The sequence below is a fragment of the Salmo trutta genome, chromosome 27, assembly GCF_901001165.1.
Source record: "Salmo trutta chromosome 27, fSalTru1.1, whole genome shotgun sequence".
NCBI lineage: Eukaryota > Metazoa > Chordata > Actinopteri > Salmoniformes > Salmonidae > Salmo > Salmo trutta.
In genome coordinates, this window is record NC_042983.1 from 33630774 (window position 1) to 33647601 (window position 16828).

The window sequence follows — 16828 nt, forward strand, 5'->3', positions numbered from 1 at the left end:
CTTTAGTGTTTGAGAAAATTGTGAAGTCTGCTTTGCGTGGTGTTCCTGTAAGTATTAGCCTGTTGGGCCTCTGGGTTTGAAAACGCTATGGTATTACACATTTTGACAGTTTTTTTTTCTTCCCCTCAGCCAAATGTCCCCAATCCCTGTCAGTGTGAGTGCACAGCATCATCCTCAGCAGCAGCACCAGCAGCCAGATAGACCCAGACAGACAGAGCTCCAGGGAGAGAGAGACACAGAACCACTTAGCACTCCTGCACTACCTGCAGGGCCAGGCCTTTCATTATGGGACTAATAACACAGTGTTAATGATGTGACAAAGTGGTGGAGCCCATTCTGCTGATTGGCTGCAAAGACTGCGTTAGACAGGCGGAGGCTGAGGCCCACGCAGGGATGGTAGACATTTTCTCTTGCAGCTTTTCTTGTAGTGCGTGTGTGTGTGTGCGCGTCTTTGCCTCTGTGTGCGTGCGTGCATGTCTTTGCCTGTGTGGGCGCGTCTTTGCGTGGGTGTGTGCGCGGGTGTGTGTGCAGGTGTGGGTGTGTGTGTGTATTTGCCTGCGTGGGTGTGTGACTGTGTGTGTGTGCTTGCCTGTGCGTGGGTTGGTGTGTGTGGTGGTTAACAGCTCCCATCAGCAGATTATGTTTTGACTCTGTGACTACGTCTGTGGGGTTTGTGGCTACGTCTGTGGGGTTTGTGGCTACGTCTGTGGGGTTTGTGGCTACGTCTGTGGGGTTTGTGGCTACGTCTGTGGGGTTTGTTATTGTGGGCTTGTGTGTGGACTCTAAGGTTCTCTCTCTGTCTCATTTATATATGTATCTGTCTGGGCCTGGAGTGATACTGATCTCTGAGCTGTGCTTCCTCATCTGACTACAATCAGCAAGCCCCTTTATCCTGACCCTAGGCCTGTCTGTCAAACTGATCAAAGACCTCTGTGTAGCCGTTGGCTGACTAGTTCACACACACATACATAGATACACACACATAACAGCACATATTCACTATGCTTCATAGATGCTATAGCCTACATATGCGTACACACACGCACACATATATACGTTCATTCTCTCAATCCACTTCCCCCACCTCCGTCATCCTTCTCTTTTTCCATATCAGATAGTTCTCTGGCCACCTGAGGTGCTGAACAAATAATGTAGCACAAATTACATTTCCTGCAAGGCTTATTGATGTCATTAAACACCTGCATTTTGAGCCCCACGATCATTTCAGTCTTCATCAGGGAGTCTGACATTTCAGTGAATTAGCTGACTCGGGCTGGCCTATATCTCTTAGTGTTCAGAGCATTCTTCATCCAGCAGGTCATCTCATTTGGTTTGTCCGCCGGCCTGTGATTGGCTACTACCTCCTAATCATGGCATCATTTGTCCATAATGTGATTCTTTAGACACATAATCAGGTTAGCAATGAGTTTCCAGAGCATGTGGTTATCATGACTGGTAGAGGAGACTGTGGGCTTTGGTTAGAGGAGACTGTGGGCTTTGGTTAGAGGAGACTGTGGGCTTTGGTTAGAGGAGACTGTGGGCTTTGGTTAGAGGAGACTGTGGGCTTTGGTTAGAGGGAGACTGTGGGCTTTGGTTAGAGGAGACTGTGGGCTTTGGTTAGAGGAGACTGTGGGCTTTGGTTAGAGGAGACTGTGGGCTTTGGTTAGAGGAGACTGTGGGCTTTGGTTACAGGAGACTGTGGGCTTTGGTTAGAGGAGACTGGGCTTTGGTTAGAGGAGACTGTAGGCTTTGGTTAGAGGAGACTGTGGGCTTTGGTTAGAGGAGACTGTGGGCTTTGGTTAGAGGAGACTGTGGGCTTTGGTTAGAGGAGACTGTGGGCTTTGGTTAGAGGAGACTGTGGGCTTTGGTTAGAGGAGACTGTGGGCTTTGAATACAGAAGCTCAGGTATTTCTTTAACACTGTAGCAGGGGTTGGAACCCCAAAATGTTTTTGATAATTTACATTTTTAACAGAATCATTATTATTTTTATTCCGTTCCAGTGTTCTGACCAGCAAAATAAAGTTCTGAACCGTTTTTAAAAATGTAGCTCGTCATTAAATTACTTCATCAATCAGTGCGGATAGAGCAGCTTGCTAAGGAGCGGGCAAGCTATTTATATGCGTTGGACAGACGAGTATAGGGCACAATATTCAACAGAAATTTTGCGGATGGGGAGAGAAGGTGGAGGACGAGGCTTGAAGCGCTGGGCATCTTGTTATGACATGTATTATCTGAATTAGGTCCACAGAATTATACCTACGGAGGAGCGGCTTCTATGAAGGAACGTTGAATGTCCTTGAACTTCAGAGAGTGGGTTTTGCGTTGTATTGCATAAGTATTGAAAATTAAAACCGGAATTCCAAACCAATATAAAGACCAGCGTACTGAAAGTTGTGGTAATAACGCTGCTCTGTGGATATTATTTTTACATTTTTGAACAGTAGAAGGACAAACCACACAGAAAATCGGTAGAGAAAGTTTAAATGTAATTTCATCCTACATACTGGCTTGTAAGGAACATTTACAAATATGTTCACACAAATGTCTTAATCAGACTATAGTATCCTTAACTAGCATTGAAACGATTAATCCTTAACTAGCATTGAAACGATTAATCCATTCATATCTAATTAAAAATCTCTCCCTAATTTCTGAATCACGCTTGTAACATCAGCAGGCTACTAGACTATGCTTCGGAGGGGGAGGGGCAGGTTGCCTACACACGCACTGCCAAAGATTTTCAGCTGGCAGGCAGACAGACACTGGAATAAGTTTCTGATTTACATTTTGAGGGCTTTGCAAAGGCGTCTTGTTGTGTTTTTTATGGGACTGGAAAAAAATTCCCTGGATGTAAAATACCCCTGCTTTTAAAATAACGGTTCTGTTCCGGAATAGTATAGATCACTTTCATTCCTGATTCTGATTCTGTTCCTCGAAAAAATGTCATTATTTTCCAGTTCTCTTCCATGAACCAGTTCCAACCCCTGCTCTGTATTTTGTGTAGTATTACATCCCTTGACTATCCCAGACATTTACATTTACATTTAAGTAATTTAGCAGACGCTCTTATCCAGAGCGACTTACAAATTGGTGCATTCACCTTACGACATCCAGTGGAACACCACTTTACAATAGTGCATCTAAATCTTTTAGGGGGGGGGGGGTTAGAAGGATTACTTTATCCTATCCTAGGTATTCCTTAAAGAGGTGTGGTTTCAGGTGTCTCCGGAAGGTGGTGATTGACTCCGCTGTCCCAGACCCAGTCCCTGCTGTCATAGACTGGTAGCCTGGTCCCAGATCGGTTTGTGCTGTCATGTTTTGCATGGTAAGGAGTTGACATGATATCACAAACAGATCTGGGACCCAGCTAATAGACTGGTAGTTTTGGTGTATGAACCAGGTGTTCTTTTAGTAGTTTGTACTGATGGAGCATTCAGGCTTTCTAACCAGGTTGAAGTATATGGGCCGTGTGACAGTGTGAGGGCCCAATCTCTCTGACTGTGTGTTTGTGTGTGTGCATGCATGCGTGTTTATGTCATCAAGCCAAGGGCTTGGACACGCTCTGCCTCCATGCTGCCCCCCTCCCTGGCCCTGGTTTCCTGTGGGCTGGCTGGCTCTAAAGAGTCCAGCTAAAGCTAACATAAACACAGAGAGGCCTAGCTTTGGACTTTCCAGCTGCCCCTGTGGTCACAGCAGACACGTCCCCGTCTGACGCCACAGACCTCAGCCACTCCACACCACTCACCCCTGTCCTCGTCTGCTCGGGTGGGCCACTACACCACAGCACCGCCATGCCATTCCATGCCAGGCTGGGCACGTTTAATAAATACCCCCAGTAATACCCCAGTAATTACCCCAATACCCCCAACCCCTGATTCTTACAGCTGAGGTCATTATCTTCCACTACAAACACGCCAAAACACAACCAACAGAAAGTCTCCTCCTCTCTCATCCTTCTCTCATCCACTTCCCCCAAAAACAACGTCTCCACAAAAACCCTTATGTTTTCAGCTGCCGAGAAGCAAGAAAAAAAAGAAAAGAAAAAGAGTTGTTGATGTCATTGAACCATGTAACCGTTGGCTGTGGGTTAAGGTTACACTGTGTACAAGTTCCTTAGTGCTGTGGCTGGGAGGAATAAACATACCTTACATCAACACTGTAACCACACACTCCCTTGGCTTCCATTCCGCAACATCGGGACTGCACTGAGCTTGAAGAGCACAGCACAGCATGGCCAACTCCAGACACTTTAAATTATCTCACACATACAGTTTTTCCTGTCTAGGGGCCTAATAGTACTGCCTGCCTGTCTAGGGGCCTAATAGTACTGCCTGCCTGTCTAGGGGCCTAATAGTACTGCCTGCCTGTCTAGGGGCCTAAGAGTACTGCCTGCCTGTCTAGGGGCCTAAGAGTACTGCCTGCCTGTCCAGGGGCCTAAGAGTACTGCCTGCCTGTCTAGGGGCCTAATAGTACTGCCTGCCTGTCTAGGGCCTAAGAGTACTGCCTGCCTGTCTAGGGGCCTAAGAGTACTGCCTGCCTGTCTAGGGGCCTAACAGTACTGCCTGTCTAGGGGCCTAATAGTACTGCCTGTCTAGGGGCTTAATAGTACTGCCTGTCTAGGGGCCTAATAGTACTGCCTGCCTGTCTGTCTAGGGGCCTAATAATACTGCCTGCCTGTCCAGCGGCCTAATAGTACGGCCTGCCTGTCCAGCGGCCTAATAGTACGGCCTGCCTGTCCAGCGGCCTAATAGTACTACCTGCCTGTCCAGGGGCCTAATAGTACTGCCTGCCTGTCCAGGGGCCTAATAGTACGGCCTGCCTGTCTAGGGGCCTAATAGTACGGCCTGCCTGTCTAGGGGCCTAATAGTACGGCCTGCCTGTCCAGGGGCCTAATAGTACTGCCTGCCTGTCTAGGGGCCTAAGAGTACTGCCTTCCTGTCTAGGGGCCTAAGAGTACTGCCTGCCTGTCCAGGGGCCTAAGAGTACTGCCTTCCTGTCTAGGGGCCTAAGAGTACTGCCTTCCTGTCTATGGGCCTAAGAGTACTGCCTGCCTGTCTAGGGGCCTAAGAGTACTGCTTGTCTAGGGGCCTAATAGATATACACTGTATATATGAACAAAACCAAAGTCCATTATTCTTTACTCATAGGCTGCATACTGTTCTTCATTGTTGTGTTGCTGTACAGGGATTTGTAACTGACATCAACATGAGATGTAACTTACACTGTATCATTGGTGTGTTTGCGGCGTTGTTAGTTGCAAATAAAGATGTCTGTTTTTGTTTGTCTTTCAGATCATTACACAGTATGTTTATGAACTGTTGGAGAAGAAGTGCAATATGACGAAAGTAATCTTGCCAGTAAGTATCACAAGGGGAAAACGAGGCATTTAATTCATACCCTTGAAGATTATAGGGGGTATTAATGTGAAGATTGACCTAAATGCTCCGGCTTCTGACAATGATTATGATATTAAGTGTCCCATGAAAACCAGGATTGGAGAGGAGGAATAAGCTTTTCCAGCTCTCTGTCGTTGTACAAAAATGTCTCAACAAATTAACTGTATTGTGACACACCGTCTCAGAGTCTGAAAAGCTGTTGCTTAATCTGTTTTGGATTCAAATGCACTCAAGGGGACTTTATTTGCTGTCAGGAGTATATTCTAGTGTATTCTTGCTCTGTGTCTCTGCTCATCCCAACATTCAACACATGCTTGAATAGTCTGTTGCCTTTCTTTTGAAGGAAAATGGGTTTGTCCTTTTCATTTTTAGCTTGGATAATTTTTCTAGCTGTATTTGTAGTGGATTTTTTGGACCTGTGTTGTCTTGGCACAGGGAGTAACAATATCTATAAATCACCAAGGTAACCCGGGAGCCAGTTTCATTACACACTTTTCAACTTTTATCTGCTTGCCCTATTTATCTCTTTATTCCCATGGAAAATGGCTCTGTTCTTGTGTGTGGTAGTGGTGGGTCCGTCCACCTGCGTCGAGTTGAACTTATGACCAAGTATAGAAGGAGGGAACGAGAGAAAAAAGGAGAAGAAAGGCTGAGAACTTTTCTTTGTCTGCTTGGATTAAGTTCTTGCAGCTGCCACCCATGGTTTTTATGGACAGTGTGTGTCTCCTTAGAGATCCCTCTGGCATACTGGGGACCACATCCATCCAACGGGTGGAGGGCAGTCAAGGATACACACTGCGCATGCGCGCACACATTTTTGAAGGACTTATTTGTTACTATGGAGTATGTCAGACTTCCTGTAAAAAAACAGTGCATACAGGGCAAGGCTGTACTTCTTAAAAAAAAAATGTTTTCATATATTTAGTTTTATATTACACTTATATTACAATGAAAAGACGATACTGTGTGGTGTAACTAGGTGGACGTGACAGAGGAGGAGCCCAGGAGTTTCATCTACCTGAGTGCTGATGCCATGTCCAACCCTGCCAAGCTGTTGGTGCTCATCCAGGGGGACGGGGTGGTCCGGGCCGGCCAGTGGGCACGACGCCTCATCATCAACCAAGACCTGGACTCAGGGACACAGATCCCCTTCATCACCCGCGCCAAGGAGGTAGGGGCCCCACACCACCCGGGGGCCACCCAGCCAGGGTTAGAGGGTTGTGAGGGTGGCAGGGTGGTTGGGGTTACCATGGGGTTACCATGGGATGACTCTGCAGGTTCTGTTTATGTATGGTCGCCTGGTTGGTTAGGGCTGTGTTAGGGCGTTGTTACCAATGGTAACCTGGTTGTGTTAGGGTTGTGTTAGGGCGTTGTTACCAATGGTAACCTGGTTGTGTTAGGGTTGTGTTAGGGCGTTGTTATCAATGTTAACCTGGTTGTGTTAGGGCGTTGTTACCAATGGTAACCTGGTTGGTTAGGGCTGTGTTAGGGCGTTGTTACCAATGGTAACCTGGTTGTGTTAGGGTTGTGTTAGGGCGTTGTTACCAATGGTAACCTGGTTGGTTAGGGTTGTGTTAGGGTGTTGTTACCAATGGTAACCTGGTTGGTTAGGGTTGTGTTAGGGTGTTGTTACCTATGGCAACCTGGGTTGTGTTAGGGTGTTGTTACCTATGGTAACCTGGTTGGTTAGGGTTGTGTTAGGGCGTTGTTACCTATGGTAACCTGGTTGTGTTAGGGCGTTGTTACCTATGGTAACCTGGTTGGTTAGGGTTGTGTTAGGGTGTTGTTACCTATGGTAACCTGGTTGGTTAGGGTGTTGTTACCAATGGTAACCTGGTTGGTTAGGGTTGGGTTAGGGCGTTGTTACCTATGGTAACCTGGTTGTGTTAGGGCGTTGTTACCAATGGTAACCTGGTTGGTTAGGGTTGTGTTAGGGCGTTGTTACCTATGGTAACCTGGTTGGTTAGGGTTTTGTTAGGGCGTTGTTACCTATGGTAACCTGGTTGGTTAGGGTTGTGTTAGGGCGTTGTTACCTATGGTAACCTGGTTGGTTAGGGTTGTGTTAGGGCGTTGTTACCTATGGTAACCTGGTTGGTTAGGGTTGTGTTAGGGCGTTGTTACCAATGGTAACCTGGTTGGTTAGGGTTGTGTTAGGGTGTTGTTACCTATGGTAACCTGGTTGGTTAGGGTGTTGTTACCAATGGTAACCTGGTTGGTTAGGGTTGTGTTAGGGCGTTGTTACCTATGGTAACCTGGTCGGTTAGGGTTTTGTTAGGGCGTTGTTACCTATGGTAACCTGGTTGGTTAGGGTTGTGTTAGGGCATTGTTACCTATGGTAACCTGGTTGGTTAGGGTTGTGTTAGGGCGTTGTTACCTATGGTAACCTGGTTGGTTAGGGTTATGTTAGGGTGTTGTTACCTATGGTAACCTGGTTGGTTTGGGTGTTGTTACCAATGGTAACCTGGTTGGTTAGGGTTGTGTTAGGGTGTTGTTACCTATGGTAACCTGGTTGGTTAGGGTGTTGTTACCAATGGTAACCTGGTTGGTTAGGGTTGTGTTAGGGCGTTGTTACCAATGGTAACCTGGTTGGTTAGGGTTGTGTTAGGGCGTTGTTACCTATGGTAACCTGGTTGGTTAGGGTTGTGCTTGGGCGTTGTTACCAATGGTAACCTGGTTGGTTAGGGTTGTGTTAGGGCGTTGTTACCTATGTTAACCTGGTTGTGTTAGGGCGTTGTTACCTATGGTAACCTGGTTGTGTTAAGGCGTTGTTACCAATGGTAACCTGGTTGGTTAGGGTTGTGTTAGGGCGTTGTTACCAATGGTAACCTGGTTGGTTAGGGTTGTGTTAGGGTGTTGTTACTTATGGTAACCTGGTTGGTTAGGGTTTTGTTAGGGTGTTGTTACCTATGGTAACCTGGTTGGTTAGGGTTGTGTTAGGGCGTTGTTACCTATGGTAACCTTGTTGGTTAGGGTTGTGTTAGGGCGTTGTTACCAATGGTAACCTGGTTGGTTAGGGTTGTGTTAGGGCGTTGTTACCTATGGTAACCTGGTCGGTTAGGGTTTTGTTAGGGCGTTGTTACCTATGGTAACCTGGTTGGTTAGGGTTGTGTTAGGGCGTTGTTACCTATGGTAACCTGGTTGGTTAGGGTTGTGTTAGGGCGTTGTTACCTGTGGTAACCTGGTTGGTTAGGGTTATGTTAGGGTGTTGTTACCTATGGTAACCTGGTTGGTTAGGGTGTTGTTACCAATGGTAACCTGGTTGGTTAGGGTTGTGTTAGGGTGTTGTTACCTATGGTAACCTGGTTGGTTAGGGTGTTGTTACCAATGGTAACCTGGTTTGTTAGGGTTGTGTTAAGGCGTTGTTACCTATGGTAACCTGGTTGGTTAGGGTTTTTTTAGGGCGTTGTTACCTATGGTAACCTGGTTGGTTAGGCTTGTGTTAGGGCGTTGTTACCTATGGTAACCTGGTTGTGTTAGGGTGTTGTTACCAATGGTAACCTGGTTGGTTAGGGTTGTGTTAGGGCATTGTTACCAATGGTAACCTGGTTGGTTAGGGTTGTGTTAGGGCGTTGTTACCAATGGTAACCTGGTTGGTTAGGGTTGTGTTAGGGCGTTGTTACCTATGGTAACCTGGTTGGTTAGGGTTGTGTTTGGGCGTTGTTACCAATGGTAACCTGGTTGGTTAGGGTTGTGTTAGGGCGTTGTTACCTATGGAAACCTGGTTGTGTTAGGGCGTTGTTACCTATGGTAACCTGGTTGGTTAGGGTTGTGTTTGGGCTTTGTTACCAATGGTAACCTGGTTGGTTAGGGTTGTGTTAGGGCGTTGTTACCAATGGTAACCTGGTTGGTTAGGGTTGTGTTAGGGTGTTGTTACTTATGGTAACCTGGTTGGTTAGGGTTTTGTTAGGGCGTTGTTACCTATGGTAACCTGGTTGGTTAGGGTTGTGTTAAGGCGTTGTTACCTATGGTAACCTGGTTGGTTAGGGTTTTGTTAGGGCGTTGTTACCTATGGTAACCTGGTTGGTTAGGGTTGTGTTAGGGCGTTGTTACCTATTGTAACCTGGTTGGTTAGGGTTGTGTTAGGGCGTTGTTACCTATGTTAACCTGGTTGGTTAGGGTTGTGTTAGGGCGTTGTTACCTATGGTAACCTGGTTGGTTAGGGTTGTGTTAGGGCGTTGTTACCTATGGTAACCTGGTTGTGTTAGGGCGTTGTTACCTATGGTAACCTGGATGTGTTAGGGTTGTGTTTGGGCGTTGTTACCTATGGTAACCTGGTTGGTCTGGGTTGTGTTAGGACGTTGTTACCTATGGTAACCTGGTTGGTTAGGGTTGTGTTTGGGCGTTGTTACCTATGGTAACCTGGTTGGTTAGGGTTGTGTTAGGGTGTTGTAACCTGGTTGGTTAGTTTTTTTTAGGGCGTTGTTCCCTATGGTAACCTGGTTGGTCAGGGTTGTGTTAGGGCGTTGTTACCAATGGTAACCTAGTTGGTTAGGGTTGTGTTAGGGCGTTGTTACCAATGTTAACCTGGTTGGTTAGGGTTGTGTTAGGGCATTGTTACCAATGGTAACCTGATTGGTTAGGGTTGTGTTAGGGCGTTGTTACCAATGGTAACCTGGTTGGTTAGGGTTGTGTTAGGGCGTTGTTACCTATGGTAACCTGGTTGTGTTAGGGCGTTGTTACCTATGGTAACCTGGTTGTGTTAAGGCGTTGTTACCAATGGTAACCTGGTTGGTTAGGGTTGTGTTAGGGTGTTGTTACTTATGGTAACCTGGTTGGTTAGGGTTTTGTTAGGGTGTTGTTACCTATGGTAACCTGGTTGGTTAGGGTTGTGTTAGGGCGTTGTTACCTATGGTAACCTTGTTGGTTAGGGTTGTGTTAGGGCGTTGTTACCAATGGTAACCTGGTTGGTTAGGGTAGTGTTAGGGCGTTGTTACCTATGGTAACCTGGTCGGTTAGGGTTTTGTTAGGGCGTTATTACCTATGGTAACCTGGTTGGTTAGGGTTGTGTTAGGGCGTTGTTACCTATGGTAACCTGGTTGGTTAGGGTTGTGTTAGGGTGTTGTTACCTATGGTAACCTGGTTGGTTAGGGTGTTGTTACCAATGGTAACCTGGTTGGTTAGGGTTGTGTTAGGGTGTTGTTACCTATGGTAACCTGGTTGGTTAGGGTGTTGTTACCAATGGTAACCTGGTTGGTTAGGGTTGTGTTAAGGCGTTGTTACCTATGGTAACCTGGTTGGTTAGGGTTTTTTTAGGGCGTTGTTACCTATGGTAACCTGGTTGGTTAGGGTTGTGTTAGGGCGTTGTTACCTATGGTAACCTGGTTGTGTTAGGGTGTTGTTACCAATGGTTACCTGGTTGGTTAGGGTTGTGTTAGGGCGTTGTTACCTATGGTAACCTGGTTGTGTTAGGGCGTTGTTACCTATGGTAACCTGGATGTGTTAGGGTTGTGTTTGTGCGTTGTTACCAATGGTAACCTGGTTGGTTAGGGTTGTGTTAGGGCGTTGTTACCAATGGTAACCTGGTTGGTTAGGGTTGTGTTAGGGCGTTGTTACCTATGGTAACCTGGTTGTGTTAGGGCGTTGTTACCTATGGTAACCTGGATGTGTTAGGGTTGTGTTTGTGCGTTGTTACCTATGGTAACCTGGTTGGTCTGGGTTGTGTTAGGACGTTGTTACCTATGGTAACCTGGTTGGTTAGGGTTGTGTTTGGGCGTTGTTACCTATGGTAACCTGGTTGGTTAGGGTTGTGTTAGGGTGTTGTAACCTGGTTGGTTAGTTTTTTTTAGGGCGTTGTTACCTATGGTAACCTGGTTGGTTAGGGTTGTGTTAGGGCGTTGTTACCAATGGTAACCTGGTTGGTTAGGGTTGTGTTAGGGCGTTGTTACCAATGGTAACCTGGTTGGTTAGGGTTGTGTTAGGGCATTGCTACCAATGGTAACCTGATTGGTTAGGGTTGTGTTAGGGCGTTGTTACCTATGTTAACCTGGTTGGTTAGGGCGTTGTTACCTATGGTAACCTGGTTGGTTAGGGTTGTGTTAGGGCATTGTTACCAATGGTAACCTGGTTGGTTAGGGTTGTGTTAGGGCGTTGTTATCTATGGTAACCTGGTTGGTTAGGGCGTTGTTACCTATGGTAACCTGGTTGGTTAGGGTTGTGTTAGGGCGTTGTTACCTATGGTAACCTGGTTGGTTAGGGCGTTGTTACCTATGGTAACCAGGTTGGTTAGGGTTGTGTTAGGGCATTGTTACCAATGGTAACCTGGTTGGTTAGGGTTGTGTTAGGGCGTTGTTATCTATGGTAACCTGGTTGGTTAGGGCGTTGTTACCTATGGTAACCTGGTTGGTTAGGGTTGTGTTAGGGCATTGTTACCAATGGTAACCTGGTTGGTTAGGGTTGTGTTAGGGCGTTGTTATCTATGGTAACCTGGTTGGTTAGGGCGTTGTTACCTATGGTAACCTGGTTGGTTAGGGTTGTGTTAGGGCGTTGTTACCTATGGTAACCTGGTTGGTTAGGGCGTTGTTACCTATGGTAACCAGGTTGGTTAGGGTTGTGTTAGGGCGTTGTTACCTATGGTAGCCTGGTTGTGTTAGGGTGTTGTTACCAATGGTAACCTGGTTGGTTAGGGTTGTGTTAGGGTGTTGTTACCTATGGTAACCTGGTTGGCTAGGGTTGTGTTAGGGCGTTGTTACCTATGGTAACCTGGTTGGTTAGGGCGTTGTTACCTATGGTAACCTGGTTGGTTAGGGTGTTGTTACCAATGGTAACCTGGTTGGTTAGTGTTGTGTTAGGGCGTTGTTACCTATGGTAACCTGGTTGGTTAGGGTTGTGTTAGGGCGTTGTTACCTATAGTAACCTGGTTGGTTAGGGTTTTTTTAGGGCGTTGTTACCTATGGTAACCTGGTTGGTTAGGGTTGTGTTAGGGCGTTGTTACCAATGGTAACCTGGTTGGTTAGGGTTGTGTTAGGGCGTTGTTACCAATGGTAACCTGGTTGGTTAGGGTTGTGTTAGGGCATTGTTACCAATGGTAACCTTATTGGTTAGGGTTGTGTTAGGGCGTTGTTACCTATGGTAACCTGGTTGGTTAGGGTTGTGTTTGGGCGTTGTTACCTATGGTAACCTGGTTGGTTAGGGTTGTGTTAGGGTGTTGTTACCTATGGTAACCTGGTTGGTTAGTTTTTTTTAGGACGTTGTTACCTATGGTAACCTGGTTGGTTAGGGTTGTGTTAGGGCGTTGTTACCAATGGTAACCTGGTTGGTTAGGGTTGTGTTAGGGCGTTGTTACCAATGGTAACCTGGTTGGTTAGGGTTGTGTTAGGGCATTGTTACCAATGGTAACCTGATTGGTTAGGGTTGTGTTAGGGCGTTGTTACCTATGTTAACCTGGTTGGTTAGGGCGTTGTTACCTATGGTAACCTGGTTGGTTAGGGTTGTGTTATGGCATTGTTACCAATGGTAACCTGGTTGGTTAGGGTTGTGTTAGGGTGTTGTTACCTATGGTAACCTGGTTGGTTAGGGCATTGTTACCTATGGTAACCTGGTTGGTTAGGGTTATGTTAGGGCGTTGTTACCTATGGTAACCTGGTTGGTTAGGGCGTTGTTACCTATGGTAACCTGGTTGGTTAGGGTTGTGTTATGGCGTTGTTATCTATGGTAACCTGGTTGGTTAGGGTATTGTTACCTATGGTAACCTGGTTGGTTAGGGTTGTGTTAGGGTGTTGTTACCTATGGTAACCTGGTTGGCTAGGGTTGTGTTAGGGCGTTGTTACCTATGGTAACCTGGTTGGTTAGGGCGTTGTTACCTATGGTAACCTGGTTGGTTAGTGTGTTGTTACCAATGGTAACCTGGTTGGTTAGGGTTGTGTTAGGGCGTTGTTACCTATAGTAACCTGGTTGTGTTAGGGCGTTGTTACCTATGGTAACCTGGTTGGTTAGGGTTGTGTTAGGGCGTTGTTACCTATAGTAACCTGGTTGGTTAGGGGTTTTTTAGGGCGTTGTTACCTATGGTAACCTGGTTGGTTAGGGTTGTGTTAGGGCGTTGTTACCAATGGTAACCTGGTTGGTTAGGGTTGTGTTAGGGCGTTGTTACCAATGGTAACCTGGTTGGTTAGGGTTGTGTTAGGGCATTGTTACCAATGGTAACCTTATTGGTTAGGGTTGTGTTAGGGCGTTGTTACCTATGGTAACCTGGTTGGTTAGGGCGTTGTTACCTATGGTAACCTGGTTGGTTAGGGTTGTGTTAGGGCGTTGTTACCTATGGTAACCTGGTTGGTTAGGGTGTTGTTACCAATGGTAACCTGGTTGGTTAGGGTTGTGTTAGGGCGTTGTTACCTATGGTAACCTGGTTGTGTTAGGGCGTTGTTACCTATGGTAACCTGGTTGGTTAGGGTTGTGTTAGGGCGTTGTTACCTATGGTAACCTGGTTGGTTAGGTTTTTTTTAGGGCGTTGTTACCTTTGGTAACCTGGTTGGTTAGGGTTGTGTTAGGGCGTTGTTACCTATGGTAACCTGGTTGGTTAGGGTGTTGTTACCAATGGTAACCTGGTTGGTTAGGGTTGTGTTAGGGTGTTGTTACCTATGGTAACCTGGTTGGTTAGGGTGTTGTTACCAATGGTAACCTGGTTGGTTAGGGTTGTGTTAGGGCGTTGTTACCTATGGTAACCTGGTTGGTTAGGCTTTTTTTAGGGCGTTGTTAGCTATGGTAACCTGGTTGGTTAGGGTTGTGTTAGGGCGTTGTTACCTATGGTAACCTGGTTGGTTAGGGTTGTGTTTGGGCATTGTTACCAATGGTAACCTGGTTGGTTAGGGTTGTGTTAGGGCGTTGTTACCTGTGGTAACCTGGTTGTGTTAGGGCGTTGCTACATATCGTAACCTTGTTGTGTTAAGGCGTTGTTACCAATGGTAACCTGGTTGGTTAGGGTTGTGTTAGGGCATTGTTACCAATGGTAACCTGGTTGGTTAGGGTTGTGTTAGGGTGTTGTTACTTATGGTAACCTGGTTGGTTAGGGTTTTGTTAGGGCGTTGTTACCTATGGTAACCTGGTTGGTTAGGGTTGTGTTAAGGCGTTGTTACCTATGGTAACCTGGTTGGTTAGGGTTTTGTTAGGGCGTTGTTACCTATGGTAACCTGGTTGGTTAGGGTTGTGTTAGGGCGTTGTTACCTATGGTAACCTGGTTGGTTAGGGTTGTGTTAGGGCGTTGTTACCAATGTTAACCTGGTTGGTTAGGGTTCTGTTAGGGCGTTGTTACCTATGGTAACCTGGTTGGTTAGGGTTGTGTTAGGGCATTGTTACCTATGGTAACCTGGTTGGTTAGGGTTGTGTTTGGGCGTTGTTACCTATGGTAACCTGGTTGGTTAGGGTTGTGTTTGGGCGTTGTTACCTATGGTAACCTGGTTGGTTAGGGTTGTGTTAGGGTGTTGTTACCTATGGTAACCTGGTTGGTTAGTTTTTTTAGGACGTTGTTACCTATGGTAACCTGGTTGGTTAGGGTTGTGTTAGGGCGTTGTTACCAATGGTAACCTGGTTGGTTAGGGTTGTGTTAGGGCGTTGTTACCAATGGTAACCTGGTTGGTTAGGGTTGTGTTAGGGCATTGTTACCAATGGTAACCTGATTGGTTAGGGTTGTGTTAGGGCGTTGTTACCTATGTTAACCTGGTTGGTTAGGGCGTTGTTACCTATGGTAACCTGGTTGGTTAGGGTTGTGTTAGGGCATTGTTACCAATGGTAACCTTGTTGGTTAGGGTTGTGTTAGGGCGTTGTTACCTATGGTAACCTGGTTGGTTAGGGCGTTGTTACCTATGGTAACCTGGTTGGTTAGGGTTGTGTTAGGGCGTTGTTACCTATGGTAACCTGGTTGGTTAGGGCGTTGTTACCAATGGTAACCTGGTTGGTTAGGGTTGTGTTAGGGCGTTGTTACCTATGGTAGCCTGGTTGTGTTAGGGTGTTGTTACCAATGGTAACCTGGTTGGTTAGGGTTGTGTTAGGGTGTTGTTACCTATGGTAACCTGGTTGGCTAGGGTTGTGTTAGGGCGTTGTTACCTATGGTAACCTGGTTGGTTAGGGCTTTGTTACCTATGGTAACCTGGTTGGTTAGGGTTGTGTTAGGGCGTTGTTACCTATGGTAACCTGGTTGGTTAGGGTTGTGTTAGGGCGTTGTTACCTATGTTAACCTGGTTGGTTAGGGTTCTGTTAGGGCGTTGTTACCTATGGTAACCTGGTTGGTTAGGGTTGTGTTAGGGCATTGTTACCTATGGTAACCTGGTTGGTTAGGGTTGTGTTTGGGCGTTGTTACCTATGGTAACCTGGTTGGTTAGGGTTGTGTTAGGATGTTGTTACCTATGGTAACCTGGTTGGTTAGTTTTTTTAGGACGTTGTTACCTATGGTAACCTGGTTGGTTAGGGTTGTGTTAGGGCGTTGTTACCAATGGTAACCTGGTTGGTTAGGGTTGTGTTAGGGCGTTGTTACCAATGGTAACCTGGTTGGTTAGGGTTGTGTTAGGGCATTGTTACCAATGGTAACCTGATTGGTTAGGGTTGTGTTAGGGCGTTGTTACCTATGTTAACCTGGTTGGTTAGGGCGTTGTTACCTATGGTAACCTGGTTGGTTAGGGTTGTGTTAGGGCATTGTTACCAATGGTAACCTTGTTGGTTAGGGTTGTGTTAGGGCGTTGTTACCTATGGTAACCTGGTTGGTTAGGGCGTTGTTACCTATGGTAACCTGGTTGGTTAGGGTTGTGTTAGGGCGTTGTTACCTATGGTAACCTGGTTGGTTAGGGCGTTGTTACCAATGGTAACCTGGTTGGTTAGGGTTGTGTTAGGGCGTTGTTACCTATGGTAGCCTGGTTGTGTTAGGGTGTTGTTACCAATGGTAACCTGGTTGGTTAGGGTTGTGTTAGGGTGTTGTTACCTATGGTAACCTGGTTGGCTAGGGTTGTGTTAGGGCGTTGTTACCTATGGTAACCTGGTTGGTTAGGGCTTTGTTACCTATGGTAACCTGGTATGTTAGGGTGTTGTTACCAATGGTAACCTGGTTGGTTAGGGTTGTGTTAGGGCATTGTTACCTATGGTAACCTGGTTGGTTAGGGCGTTGTTACCTATGGTAACCTGGTTGGTTAGGGTTGTGTTAGGGCGTTATCTATGGTAACCTTGTTGGTTAGGGTTGTTTTAGGGCGTTGTTACCTATAGTAACCTGGTTGGTTAGGGTTGTGTTAGGGTGTTGTTACCTATGGTAACCTGGTTGGTTAGGTTTTTTTTAGGGCGTTGTTACCTATGGTCACCTGGTTGGTTAGGGTTGTGTTAGGGCGTTGTTACCTATGGTAACCTGGTTGGTTAGGGTTTTTTTAGGGCGTTGTTACCTATGGTAACCTGGTTGGTTAGGGTTGTGTTAGGGCGTTGTTACCAATGGTAATCTGGTTGGTTAGGGTTGTGTTAGGGC

At 46.4% G+C, this 16828-nt stretch overlaps 1 protein-coding gene across 3 annotated transcripts in view; it reads left to right on the plus strand.

Moving 5' to 3' along the window:
• LOC115164920 (cotranscriptional regulator FAM172A homolog) overlaps nt 1-16828 on the plus strand; it is a 302236-nt gene that overhangs the window by 31776 nt on the left and 253632 nt on the right. For all 3 annotated transcript variants that reach the window (XM_029717844.1, XM_029717842.1, XM_029717843.1), the window contains exons 5-6: nt 5293-5358; nt 6377-6568. In XM_029717844.1, coding sequence (XP_029573704.1) covers nt 5293-5358; nt 6377-6568 — 258 coding nt within the window. The remainder of the gene's footprint in view (nt 1-5292; nt 5359-6376; nt 6569-16828) is intronic.